The sequence below is a fragment of the Echinops telfairi genome, unplaced genomic scaffold (genome assembly GCF_000313985.2).
Source record: "Echinops telfairi isolate 266 unplaced genomic scaffold, ASM31398v2 ScPeMD7_7458;HRSCAF=8496, whole genome shotgun sequence".
NCBI lineage: Eukaryota > Metazoa > Chordata > Mammalia > Afrosoricida > Tenrecidae > Echinops > Echinops telfairi.
This window is the reverse complement of record NW_022111358.1, coordinates 37882813-37895284: the sequence shown is the minus strand read 5'-3', so window position 1 is coordinate 37895284 and position 12472 is coordinate 37882813. Positions and strand designations below refer to the sequence as shown.

At 43.8% G+C, this 12472-nt stretch overlaps 1 protein-coding gene across 1 annotated transcript in view; it reads right to left on the bottom strand.

Moving 5' to 3' along the window:
* CEP112 (centrosomal protein 112) overlaps positions 1-12472 on the bottom strand; it is a 462158-nt gene that overhangs the window by 421759 nt on the left and 27927 nt on the right. Inside the window, exons 6-7 of the mRNA XM_045299484.1 lie at positions 8660-8753; positions 5950-6027 (exon numbers count right to left, since the gene is read on the bottom strand). Of these exons, the coding sequence (XP_045155419.1) occupies positions 5950-6027; positions 8660-8753 (172 nt within the window). The remainder of the gene's footprint in view (positions 1-5949; positions 6028-8659; positions 8754-12472) is intronic.

Sequence of the window (12472 nt, the reverse complement as noted above, 5' to 3'; positions counted from 1 at the left end):
TAACTATAATTTTGCTACTGTTATGAATCTGGCAACCCCTGTGAAAGGGTCGTTCAACCTCCAAAGGGGTTGCGACCCACAGATTAAGAACTGGTGCCCTAGAGGAAAATGGGATGATATTTGGCTGGCGGGGAATGGGGAGGAATCTATTAGCATTTTTTAAAAACACATTTTTCATACCACACATGAAAAATAATTCTAACTATTCAATGATCAGATCTTCCAGTGGAGAAAAGGGAAAAAGAAAAAGGCAGTGGGCCATTCCTATACAAAGTTACAATCAAAGCAAAATCTAAGCTTTCTAATACATTAGATACTTAAATTATTCTACTATGATCAAGAGATATACTTCAGCCTAATGAATGCATCTGTGTTATAAATATATAAAAATGCAAGACTTTTCTATTTTACACTGTTAGTACATTCTTTGAACAACAAAACTGTGAAACAAAACCCCAGGCAGGCCTAGTTTTAAGGCATTACCTCAAAATATTTTAGATGTTTTCTTTCAATTTTATTACATGAATAAAATATTTAATCTTCTGAACAGCTAAATAATCATGAAACGAACTCTGTGTGCTAAGAAATGTAAAATAGAGGCTTCACATGGCTAAGGGCAAGGGCAAATTTAAAAGGATAGCTACAGAGTTGGGGTTTTTTCTTTCCACTTTGATGTTGCTCTTTGGAGAAAGGAGTTTGTCTTTCTGAGGGCTCCCCGGTCTCTTCTCCCACACTGGTAACTCAGGACTTCCCTCCAGTGGCGACTTCCCCCTGTGCTTTCGAACATAAAAATGGGCTTTGTGTGTGTGTGTGGTTTGGGGAGGTTTTGTACTTACTATCCCTCTCCTTATCAATTCTCTTGCACTCTTCTCGTGCATTGTCAGACAGCCAGAATGAAGAGGAAACATCCAGGACTTTCATCCCTCTCTCTCCTCAGCTGCCAGCTGTCGCCATTCCAAGACTCTCTCGCCTGACCTCCTCCAGCGCTGTCTTCCCCACAGACCAGAGCGCTGCTCCAGCCTCAGGCTACAACTCCCACCTCCAGCGGTGTGACTCCAAAATGGGCCTCTAGCCCTTGAGTCTCGGGAAGCACCCAGGCCTGAATGCCACCATTAATTTATCATCTGTTCAGACCCAACCCGTTTAAAACAAAACTCAAACTCCTAAATTGGCTGTCCCATCTGAGAGTTGATAAGTATTCCAGGGCCAGCATTCCCATCTCCCAGAACCAGACCGTCTAGTGGGTCGCTAAGCATCCTTCACTCTGAGTGGAATGTTGGGCCTTTCCAGTCTTACAGACACCACAGCCATCCAGGCCCACTACAAACATCGGTGCACGGGCTCCCTTTCTCTAGCTCTACTCGTCCCAGACGAGCCTCACAGGCCGCCAAGTGACTTTTCCTAAAAGTAGTGATTTCATTAAAGATCATTCTTAGTAGGAAGGTTCTGTGCTTGTTTGTTTGTTTGTTTGTTTTAAACCCCTAAGGTCACTGTGGGCTGCTAACCACACTCAGCTTCTAATCTCAAGATTGGAGGTTCGAACGTATCAGCTGCTCTGGGGGAGAAAGACGAGGCTGTCTGCTCACGTGAAGATTTAGAGTCTCAGAAACCCTAAGGAGCAATGGTGCACTGCCCTAGAGAGTCCCTGGGCATGAGAATCTACTAGTCGGCAGTGGTTGAATGCCAGTGAAGAACTGTACACTGCTAGACAGCGCTGGCTTGAGAATAAAGGAGTGTGTGGAGAGGGCCCAAGCCGGCGCCTGACTCATGCACCTGCCAGCCCACTGCATCAAAGAACCAAGAACCAAGTGAAACAGAAGCAGCTGATTCTGGGCACTGAGAAAGCAGCAGAATGAAGACCTAGAGCAAGCGCGGATGGGAATAAGGAACCAAATGAGCACAGTGAATGAGGAGACCCACAACAGTGACCCCTAACAACCAGCTCACACAAAGTGCGGCCTTCTTTAGACCAAGCAAGCCGCCTTCCCCAGTAGGGAGCACGGCAAGGCCACGTCACAGACTCCCCTACAGGACACAGATAAACTGTGCAGAGAAACCCAGAGTGAAGAAAGGTGAGCAGCACATGAACTGGATGTAAGGAGAGAAAATGCCAGAGATGGAGGACCATGCTCCCCCTTCCTCTGAGCCTCTGCTTCCTGCACACTCCAACGACCCCAGACCTACAACTGAGGGCTCACACCCATCCTACCACCCATCCCTCTGCAGCATGCTTGCTGGCAATCTGCGGCTCACAGGAACGCACCGGCAGGGCTGCTGCCAAGAGGCTCACAGCACCCTGCCTTCCTCCAAGCAACTACACGCAGCAGTGATCCATGGTGTGGGAGCTCACACTGTCAGACCAGTAACCGCAGGCTCCTGCTTGCTCCCTCTAGGCTGCCCACCAGAGGACAGTGGTTCATGCCACCCAGCCGGGGACCACTGATCCATGCACTTTAGCCTTGATCCCCCGGCAGCCAGGGGTGCCCACATATCACACGCAGATAAAAAGAAATTAGGGGATTTATATAAACCAGACCAGCCTTACAAGAAAAAACCAGATAAACATAAGTCTTGGACAAGGAACTGACATCAGAAAACAGCCCAAGATGAAGACACAGAACAGCATCAGCCAGAGAGCAGTCCAGATAAAAATCCTCAAGCTGCAGACTTGAAAACAGAATCAGAGATCTCAGTCTGCAAATGAGGACAACTACCAAACAAAAAAGGGGAGTAACTGGTGTGCTGTAGAACTTCCACGTGGGGAGGCAGCTGGGGCAATATAAACTCAGCAAGAGGAAGATAGACCATAGGGTGGCCACAACGAAATGATTAAGTCCACTCACCAAAGTAAAGACGCAGGGGTAAAAAAGGCTCAGAAGACACAAACCAACCAAAATGTAGAACACTCATTAAAAGAAATCAGTACCAGGAATTAAATGGAACAATAACAAAAACCTGTTAATACCACACATGCACACAAAGAGCCTAAGAAAATGGCAGCAGTAAATTGATCCCTACCAATAATCTGGCTGAATCTAAGTGGTTTAAATTCACCAGTCAGAGACAGGGAGAATGGTCTAAAACATTTCAAGAGTCATCAACGTGTTGCCGACAAGAAACACATCTTAGCCACGCAGGCAAGCGTGTCTGTGACGTCCACTTAGGTCCTTTTCTTTCTTTCCTGTCTCTTTAATGACCTCTTCCTTTCTTCACGTCTGACGATCTCGATGTCATCCCACAGCTCGTCATTAGTGTTCAGTGCATCAAATCTGTTCTTGAGATGCTCTCTAAATTCAGGTGGGATAGACTCAAGGTCGTATTTTGGTTCTTGTAGAACTTGTTTTCTTTTTCTTCAGCTTCCATCTGAACTTGCATATCAGCAGTGGGTGATCTGTCTCACAGTCACCCACTGGCTTTGTTTTGCCTGATGACGTACTGAGTTTCTCCCTCATCTCTTCCTACAGGAAAAAAAAAAGTCTGTTTGATTCCTGTGTGCTCTCTCTGGCAGTCTGTGTCTACAGTTGCTCCTTCTGTATTTTTTTTTAAATGGTATTTGTGATGAAGAAGTCATTGGTCTTGCAAAAATCTATCATCGCGATCCAGCTCCATTTCTATCAGCCAGGCCATATTTTCCAAGTGCTCTTCCTCTTTGTTTTCAACTTTTACATTCAAAACACCCATGATTTCAATGCATCTTGATGGCATGTTTGATCAATTTCATATGGAAAAAGTTGATAGACTCAATTTCTTCACCACCAGCTTGAGTGGTTGGTACATAAACCTGAATAATGGTTGTACAAACGGGGCATATAGATCTTCTATCACTGAGCATAGCGTTTGAAATGCTATTCTGGATGAAGAATGCTGTCGTTCCTGCCATAATAGACCATATCATCGTCTGGTTCAAAATGACCTCTACCAGTCCAGTTCAGTTCACAATGCTTCAAGTATCAATCTTCTAGCATTTCATGTTTGATCATTTCTAATTATCTTCAATTCATACTTCATACATTTCACGTTCTGATGACTCATGGATCTTTACAGCTATCTTTTCTCATTTTGAGTCATGCCACCTGTCCAAATGAAGGTGCTGGGAGGTCAACTCTGCTTGGAGGTAGAAGCCCTTCCCAGACCTATCTCGAATGCCTTCCAACCTGAGGGGTGCATGCGCTGGCACTCTCTCTGGCAGTGTTCCATTACTAGCCCGCAGTTCTAGTGGCTAAGCCCTCAGAAGTGGGGGACTTAGTCTCTGTTCGTGATCTGTCCTTAGTCTAGAAGCTCTGGCTGAAACTTGTTCACCTTGAGTGCCCCTGCTGGTATTAGAAACGGTGGCATCGCTGCCAGCATCACATAAGCCACCACTGGGTGGATGTGCTGCATGTAAGTCCACACACATAAACAAGCCACATGAGGGAGCGGTTACAGAGGCTTCATAGACACGTCCAAACACCACTGAGGAGACTGGTTGACAGAGTTGAAAGGCTTATGACCATAGCCTTACCAGATGACTCATTCAACTGACATAACAAAGACAATGCTCTACAGCTAAGTCAGGGAACGGCACCTGGGGTATTAAAACCAGCAAAGGGCCATCTGAGATACAGCTATCAGACTCTACTCGTGTGAAGCAAACGGGAATGAAGGAAACTAAAGGCTTGGAGAAGAAAGGAATCCATGGACCAACAGCTGCCTTGAATCACCGCCTCTTCAAACCTTAGACCAGAGGCTTGCAGGTGCTTGGCTGGCACTACGGATCATTCCTGCCAGGAACAACAAAGATGGTCCCAGACAGAATGGGACAGGAATGTAGGACAAAACTCAGGTGCCTACAGCAAGGCCACACGTACTAGACTGACGAAGGCTGGAAGAAGGAATTGAAGTTATTTCTACAGGTCACCTTTGAGCCAAATAATAGATTGGCTTCTAAAACAAACAGAATCGCCTGTGAGTAACATGATCCCTTAAATAATGAACGATATGAGACAAAGGTCAACATTTATCCAAAAGAAAAGGCAAGAAGACAAGGAGGGGGAAGGAAACTCGATTCATGGCAACAGCACAAACAGAATGGAAAGCAAGAAAAAGCTCCGCATAATATAAAAGTAGACAACAAAATGCTAACACTTCTCCTGATGTTTCGAGTTTGAAAGATATTTTCTTCTTCTGGCTGTGGGTTCTCTTTCAAAATGCAAATCATTTCTGTCATTCAGAAAGCATACCAAAAAAGTGAAGCCTTTTTAATGTCCTCAAAACATTTAAATAGCATGTATGTAAAGTGGAATGTAGGGAAATAAATTGCTGTAGGGCACATTGTTACCTGAAATATAAAAGCAAAACTGAACTGAACTCTGGAAACACCAACAGCCCAGTCTGACAACACTGCCCACTAATCCCCTACCTAAATCCCAAATAGCTAGGCATGGCGGTTGGCACACAGCATCAAACCACCCTTCGTGCCTGTGTCTGCCCTGGACCGCTCCCTCTCCTCCTCTCCACCCATCCAGTGCATCGCGTCTTTCAGCCTGTGGGCAGGAGAACTGCTCTCTGCTGGCTGCACATCCAGGAAGTCTCCAGGAGATTTTTTAACCCAAATGACTTTCTTGCTGCCCAAGTCCTCCCTTTGCTCCATTCTGACCAAATACTCTACTTCCTGAATCACTCATCTTCGTATCTCAACATCCTCTCTCTTAAACTGTGCTTTAACTGCTACATGTAGAGAGCTCTCACTTCACCAGCGACTTAGTTCACTGACAACACCACCGGCTGCGTCTTGGAACTGTCCCCACAGTGCTGACAGAGTCCTGAATGTCCAGTCACGCTGACTGGATGTCATTACATCCAATAATAGTCACTGCTACCAGTGAGTTTGCTTAGATGCCAGTCAAATACCATGTGAATCTGCCACATCAATGTACACAAATACATATCGAAGACAAATACACTTTTTACCCCAAGATTCCAGCTGTTAAGGCGAGCTTCAAGGTCACTGTCAAATGAAGAAAGTGCAGATTTTTTCAAATGAGCTTCCTGAAAAACAAATGCACAAGAGAGAAGGGAAGAAGGAAAGCAGGAGGGAGGGGTGAAGGAGGAAAGGGAGGAAGAAAAAGGAAGAAATTTAGACAAAATATTTATCATTCAGAATAATGAGAATTCGGTAGGCATGGGTAGCATGGCCCTCAGGAGCTTGGTAGTGCAGTTGTTAAGCATGTGTGTGCTAACCAAAGGTCAGTGGTTCAAACAGCTCCATGGGAGAGGCGGTGGTATAAAGAGCCTGTTTCCATAAACATTCACAAGCTTAGAGCCCCTACGGGGCTGGTTCCACTCTGTTCTGCAGGGTCACTATGAGTCAGAATCGACTTAATGGCAAAGAAGTTGGTGTTTTGCTTTTATATTGCCCTCAGAGGAAAGGATTGTGTTGTAAATGAGCTACAGTTCCCAATTCTGAGTAAAGGCTGCTGACGACACTCGCTTGGGGCTGTGAGATGTCTTCACAATATATTTACACAGAAACTAAGGAGCTTTTAAATCAAAAGAATACTCTAAAAATGAAGCCAAACTCTTCTCTAGGCTCTTGGACAGAAAGTCTCGTTGTGGTGCACCACCGTGCATGGAGGGGAGGGGGTAAGGGAAGAGCAGGGTCACTTGAAAAGACACAGTACTTGCTCTCCTTAACCAGACACTTAGTTTTGTGTTTGATGCCCAAGAAAACTCTTTGTTCTTAAATTGTTCCTCATTCACACACTGAATATTAAGAGAAATAAGCTTTGGAGTCACAATATGAAAACACCATTATGGTGATGCTTTACTTTTTAAAAGACCAAAATGCCATGGTTTGGTTTTCCCCCCTCATATAATGTATTAAACATTTATCAAAACAGACTGCCAAGTGTAATTAACTGAGGACAGTTAAAAAAAATGAATAGTGATCTAAAAGGGTCTAAAAACTCAGAAAGGTATCATCTCTGTAAATATTCTTAAGTTTAGTTTACAGGCACAAACAAAATCCATTTTGAAATTGAATTTGTTGGTTCAGGAATGTCATGCTTTTAGAAAAAGCTGTTTATTTTCAAGTCCCTTAAGTTTACTGAAGTGACGAGAAATGTACTAAAATGTTACACTATACACATTTTCCTGAGTTTCCAAACTCTCATCAACGCTGACTCTCGTTCTTTATCCACTATGTTAAAATTCATTACTGCTTCTCCTGGTGGTCTGCCACTTTTTACGTATGTTTATTTGTGAACAAGAACTTCAGATTTTTAAAAAATGGGCCTGCCTGGTTTTATTTTGAGCAAATATACTGAATGATAATAAGCTTACAACTTTTAAAAACCTGGTACCTTACATATCAACTTGTCATAACATTTTAAACCATCACTGGAGAAGATGCAGTGAGTCCGTTTTAGATCAATATGTGTTAGGATGACACATGTTTTGTCTTGTAACTAAACTGCATATGTAACCCAAGATAAGTCAGAGATAGACCATATAAAGTAGAATAAACAGAATTCTGTGTACTAACCTAACTGGAATGCTCATTAGCACTTGCTCAAACCAAATACATGGTAAGCAATTAGATGCATGAACAGCTGATGACAAACAGTTCACCTTCATCTAAGCATCAAACCCATTGCCACTGGGTCCACTCATATAGGACACCTGTGTGTCAGAGGACTGTGCTCCACATGGGTTTGGGTTTTTTTACATTTTATTGGGCACTCTTACAGGTATTATAACCATCCATAGTTCAATTAGATCAAGCATAATTATACAATTGCTGCCACCATCATTTTCATAAATAGTCTTTCTTCTTGAACTCTTTGATGTTAGCTCCTTTTATCTCCTTCCTCCCCTATCCTACTCCCCGGGAGTCTCTGTTAGTGTGTGTGTGTGTGTGTGTGTGTGTGTATTTTGCCATATCTTACACCATCCAGTGTATCGGTTCACCTACCAATCTGTTATTCATTCCTCTTGAGTGGGATCATACAGTGACTGTTGCTATCAGTTCCACCTTCCCCCCTCTTTCCCACCCCCGCCTTTCCACACCCTCAGGGGATCATTACTCCTGTCACTATTTCTGAAGGGTTTATCTACCTTGGATGTCATGCATCAAACCATCTTAATTACACAAATGAACATACGCAGTCTGAGAAGATTAAGGAGGTAAAACTGAGACCGTAACAGTAGGGAGGAAACACTAAAGAAGGAGAGGACACTGCTGAGTGTCACCAGTGCCATCTGTCACAGTGCTTCTGGAAGGACTCAAATGTTTCTGTTACCAGTTTTTCACCCGCGGACCCCTCTCCCTACCTCAATACAAACGGATCCCAATTTCTTCTTAACTTTACAGTCACGAGATATCTAATCACGTGATACAGATTTTGAAAAACTGAGAAATGGGAAAACAATCATGAAAACCCAAAGCTTTCCCAAAGTTATTCTGATTGACTGATGGCAGACTCGGTACGAAGGCCAAAGGGGCCCTTCAATTACCTGAGAGCCAAGATCTCCAGGGCCGGGAGGGTAGTCTTCCCCAAAGCCTCCAGGTTAAGAGGCTATTTTTAAGTAAGCTTCGGAGCTTTAGCAATATGAAAGTAAAAGTTTGAGGAATTATTTTAACAATAACCAAAAAACAAACCAAAGCGAGATCTGCGCTTACAGAACTCTTGGAAGTCTCATTTTCTCCATCTTCTCTGTCGGCTGGACTCGTCGAATGTGGTCTCGTTCGGAGCTGCCCAGTGTACTGTTCCCTACTAAAAGACCAAAAGTGCAGAAATCAGAATTTAGGGAGTCACAGGACATGAGGGTATAGAAAGCTAGGATTTTTCTTTTGTCCCCTTTTTGGAGAAGATGATTAATTAGATGGGTTGCATCAACAGTGAGGTTACAATAAACCCAAAACCAAACCCATTGCGCTCAGACTTGTAGCTCCTCTATCGGGCAGAGTAGGCCTGCCCCGCAGTGTCTCCCTCTCTAAAAGGGCAGACGGCCACATCTCGTTTCTCGAGGAGTGACTGCTGGATGTGAACTGCTGACCTTCCTGTTCGCTGCCGAGTGTTCAACCACTTGCAAAGAAAATGGAAATCCAAGTGGAGAACATTTGCATTTCTCACGTGCTAATTCATTTTGATTGAACTACAAGTAAAATGTCACTGAAATGGCACAGATTGGCTGACAAGCAAATGTGGAATCATAAGTAGAATCATAAGATCACAGATATTTAAAGCTTTTCTCCTTCTGCCGTTTCCTAAGTTCAGGAAGAGAGAAAACGAAGCTGAGATGCTCAGAAAAGATAATGGCTTTCAAAAGGTTAGCACGTGTTTTGGATTCAGTTTGCACCTAAGAATGAAGTCTTAAAACGGATAGCACAGCACAACTCTCCTGGAGCTGAAAGCGTGCATCATTTTAGAAACTACTAAAGAACAACCAGTCCATCTTGAAACAAGAACAGTCGGCATGCTCTGGAAACTAGGATGGCGAGACCGGTCTTACTACTTTAACATGCTCTCAGGAGAGACCAGTCTGTGGAGAAGAAGTTCATACTCGGTCGAGTGGAGGGGCCACGAACAGGAGGAGGGGCCTCGATGAGATGGTTTGACACAGTGGCTGCAACTGTAGGCTCAGACATGGAGAGAATGCTGAGGCCCACACAGCACCAGGCGGTGTTCCGTCCTGCTGTGCACAGGTCGCTGTGAGTCGGAACTGACTCAGCAGCACTAACAGCAACGACAACATGTGCGAAGCTACCAATACGGCAGGCTTCGATTAAGAAACACATCATGGAAAGCCAGGTAAAAGTGTGACAAAATGGAGACACGTTTAAATGCGAACCACCTCTCCGATGGAAAATAGTAAAGCCTATCATTCTCAAATAGCCTAGAGTCTCACCTATTTTTATGGAATCGACTTCACTGCACGTTCCATGACTCTGACGAGCTGCTTCTTGATATAGGAAATGGAAACTAACCCTCAAAAAGTGAATTAAAGTCACTAACTTTCCACCAAAACCACAGCAGGATTTCCTTCACAAACTGTGGGCTGCATGAAGACAAAACCCCATTTCCAAAAGTCAGGGGAACAGGAATGTGGATTTGGGTAGCAATCTTGACAGCATGGCATTCCTTTGACTAAGTTGTTCCATGATTTTAAAAGTCTGGAAGAGTTGCTTTATACTCCCGCTCAGTATCTCAGATGACCAAATAGTTCAAAGCTAATGAGAAAAAAAGGAGCCATAGTCTCATATTTTGAGACTCACGTCACCAGCCAACGTGCTTGAGCTGATACAGCATTTCAAACTCAGGACTTGGGAGTACTTTGGGCCAGTCCCTGGAGATGGACATCACGCTTGGCCAAGTGGAGGGAGGGGCAGTGAAAAAGAGAGTCCCTCGAGGAGATGGACGGACCCGGCGGCTGCGACCATGGGCCGGACCCTAGAAACAGCTGTGAGGAGGGAGCAGGATAGGACAGCTTTGTCGTATGTGGTTCATGGGTCACCGTGAGCAGGAACCAACCCCACAGTGCCTAGCAACCACACAACAACTTGGCAAGGGGCAACTTGATACATCACACAAAGCTGTGGCTCTGGCTTCTTGCAGAATCGATTAAACAATCATAAAAGAAACTATACATAAATGTTTTAAAAAGTTTAAATATTAAAAGTAATTCTTCTCTAGAGAAGATGAATAAGAAAAGAGACCTGAAACATTTAACTCTGCATTACACAGGGTGCATGCATAAAACAACACACCATTTCCATGCACTGCAGCTGCCCTGTACCAATCAACCAGTTTCTTCGCAATGCATTTCCAAAACATGTCTGGAATTACCATATATACTCCAATATAAGCCGACCCGAATATCAGCCAAGGCACCTAATGTTACCACAAAAACTGCATTTAAAATGTGCTGGAAAACTTGGCTTATACGCCAGTATATATGGTATGTCTTCACCTGCCATATAGTTCTCAATCCATTCTACTCTGACTCCTGCTATGAGTCTGAAATTACCTTCCATACGATCAACAGCTTATGACACATTGCTTGATGGCACTAGGGCATCACCATGGCACCTCAACCTCCTTCATCACAGGCCCCTAGAACCACTCCTCGTTCGTTCTCATCCTGCCCTTCTGAAATCCCTTTTCAAAAATCTTCCTCAATTTTTCTTTCCTTGCCCACCCAAATGTGTTGTAACTCTTCCTTCATTTATGATCATTTGACCTGCTTCCACTGGATACACTATTACATAATTTTTCAAATCATGAGAAGTATGGACTACCAAGCCTACACCTCCAGCCCAAACTGCTCTCGACAGCCACACCTACTGGAAAGAGCTGACTAGCCCTACCTCCAATCCAAAGAAGAGTGTTTGAGGACATTTAAGGTGTGCCAAATCCAAACCATGTTTTCAATCATTCGTATGCATGTGAAAGATGGACAGTGAATAAAGAAGGCTGAAGTATAATTGATGCATTTGGATTATGAGGCTGGCAAAGAATATTGAACAAACCACAGACTGTCGGACCAAACAAAAAACCCCACTGCCAATAGATTTTGACTCAGAGAGACCCTATATAGGGTTCCTGAGACTACAAAGCTTTATAGGAGCAAAAACCAGCCTCGTCTAACTCCTTGCAGTTAGCAGTCTAATGCTTGTCGCTCACCACCACCAGGGCTCCTTGAACTGCCAGAAACGAATCAATCTGTCTGAAAGAAGTACAGCCAGATGCGCCTGACAGTGAGACTTCTTCGTACGTACTTTGCACATATTATCAGGTGTACCAAGTCCCTGGAGAAGGGCATCATGATTGGTAAAGTAGACGGTCAGCAAAAACAGTGGCTGCAACAAACAGTACTTGAACTAACTATAAGCTTTTCTTTCTTGTGTTTTGTTTTGTTTTTGTCACTGGTTTGTTGTTGTTGTTTTGTTGTATATTGTTGCTTGATATTGCTCTGTCTTGTTTTTTGTGCATGTTATTATCTCCACAGGTCTGTCTAAATAAGATAGGCTGGATGAACAATCTGGAGGAGAAAACAACGGGACCGACAGTTCCGGAGGGACATGGGAGAGGGGGAGGTGGGGGAAAGGTAGTGGTGTTAACAAACCCAGGGACAATGGAACAAGTGATCCAAATTGGTGGTGAGGAGGGTGTAGGAGGCCTGGTAGGGTGTGATGAAGGGTAATGTAACCAAGAGGAATTACTGAATCACAAATAAAGACTGAGCATGATAGTGGGATGAGGAAAGTCAAAGGAAATAGAGGAAAGAGCTATGAGGCAAAGGGCAATTACAGAGGTCTAAATAAAGTCATGTACATATGCAAATATATTTATATATGAGGCTGGGGAAATAGATCTATGTACATATATTTATAGGTATAGTATTAAGATAGCAGAAGGTCATTGGGCCTCCACTCAAGTACTCCCTCAATGCAAGAATACTTTCTTCTATTAAATTGGCATTCTATGATGCT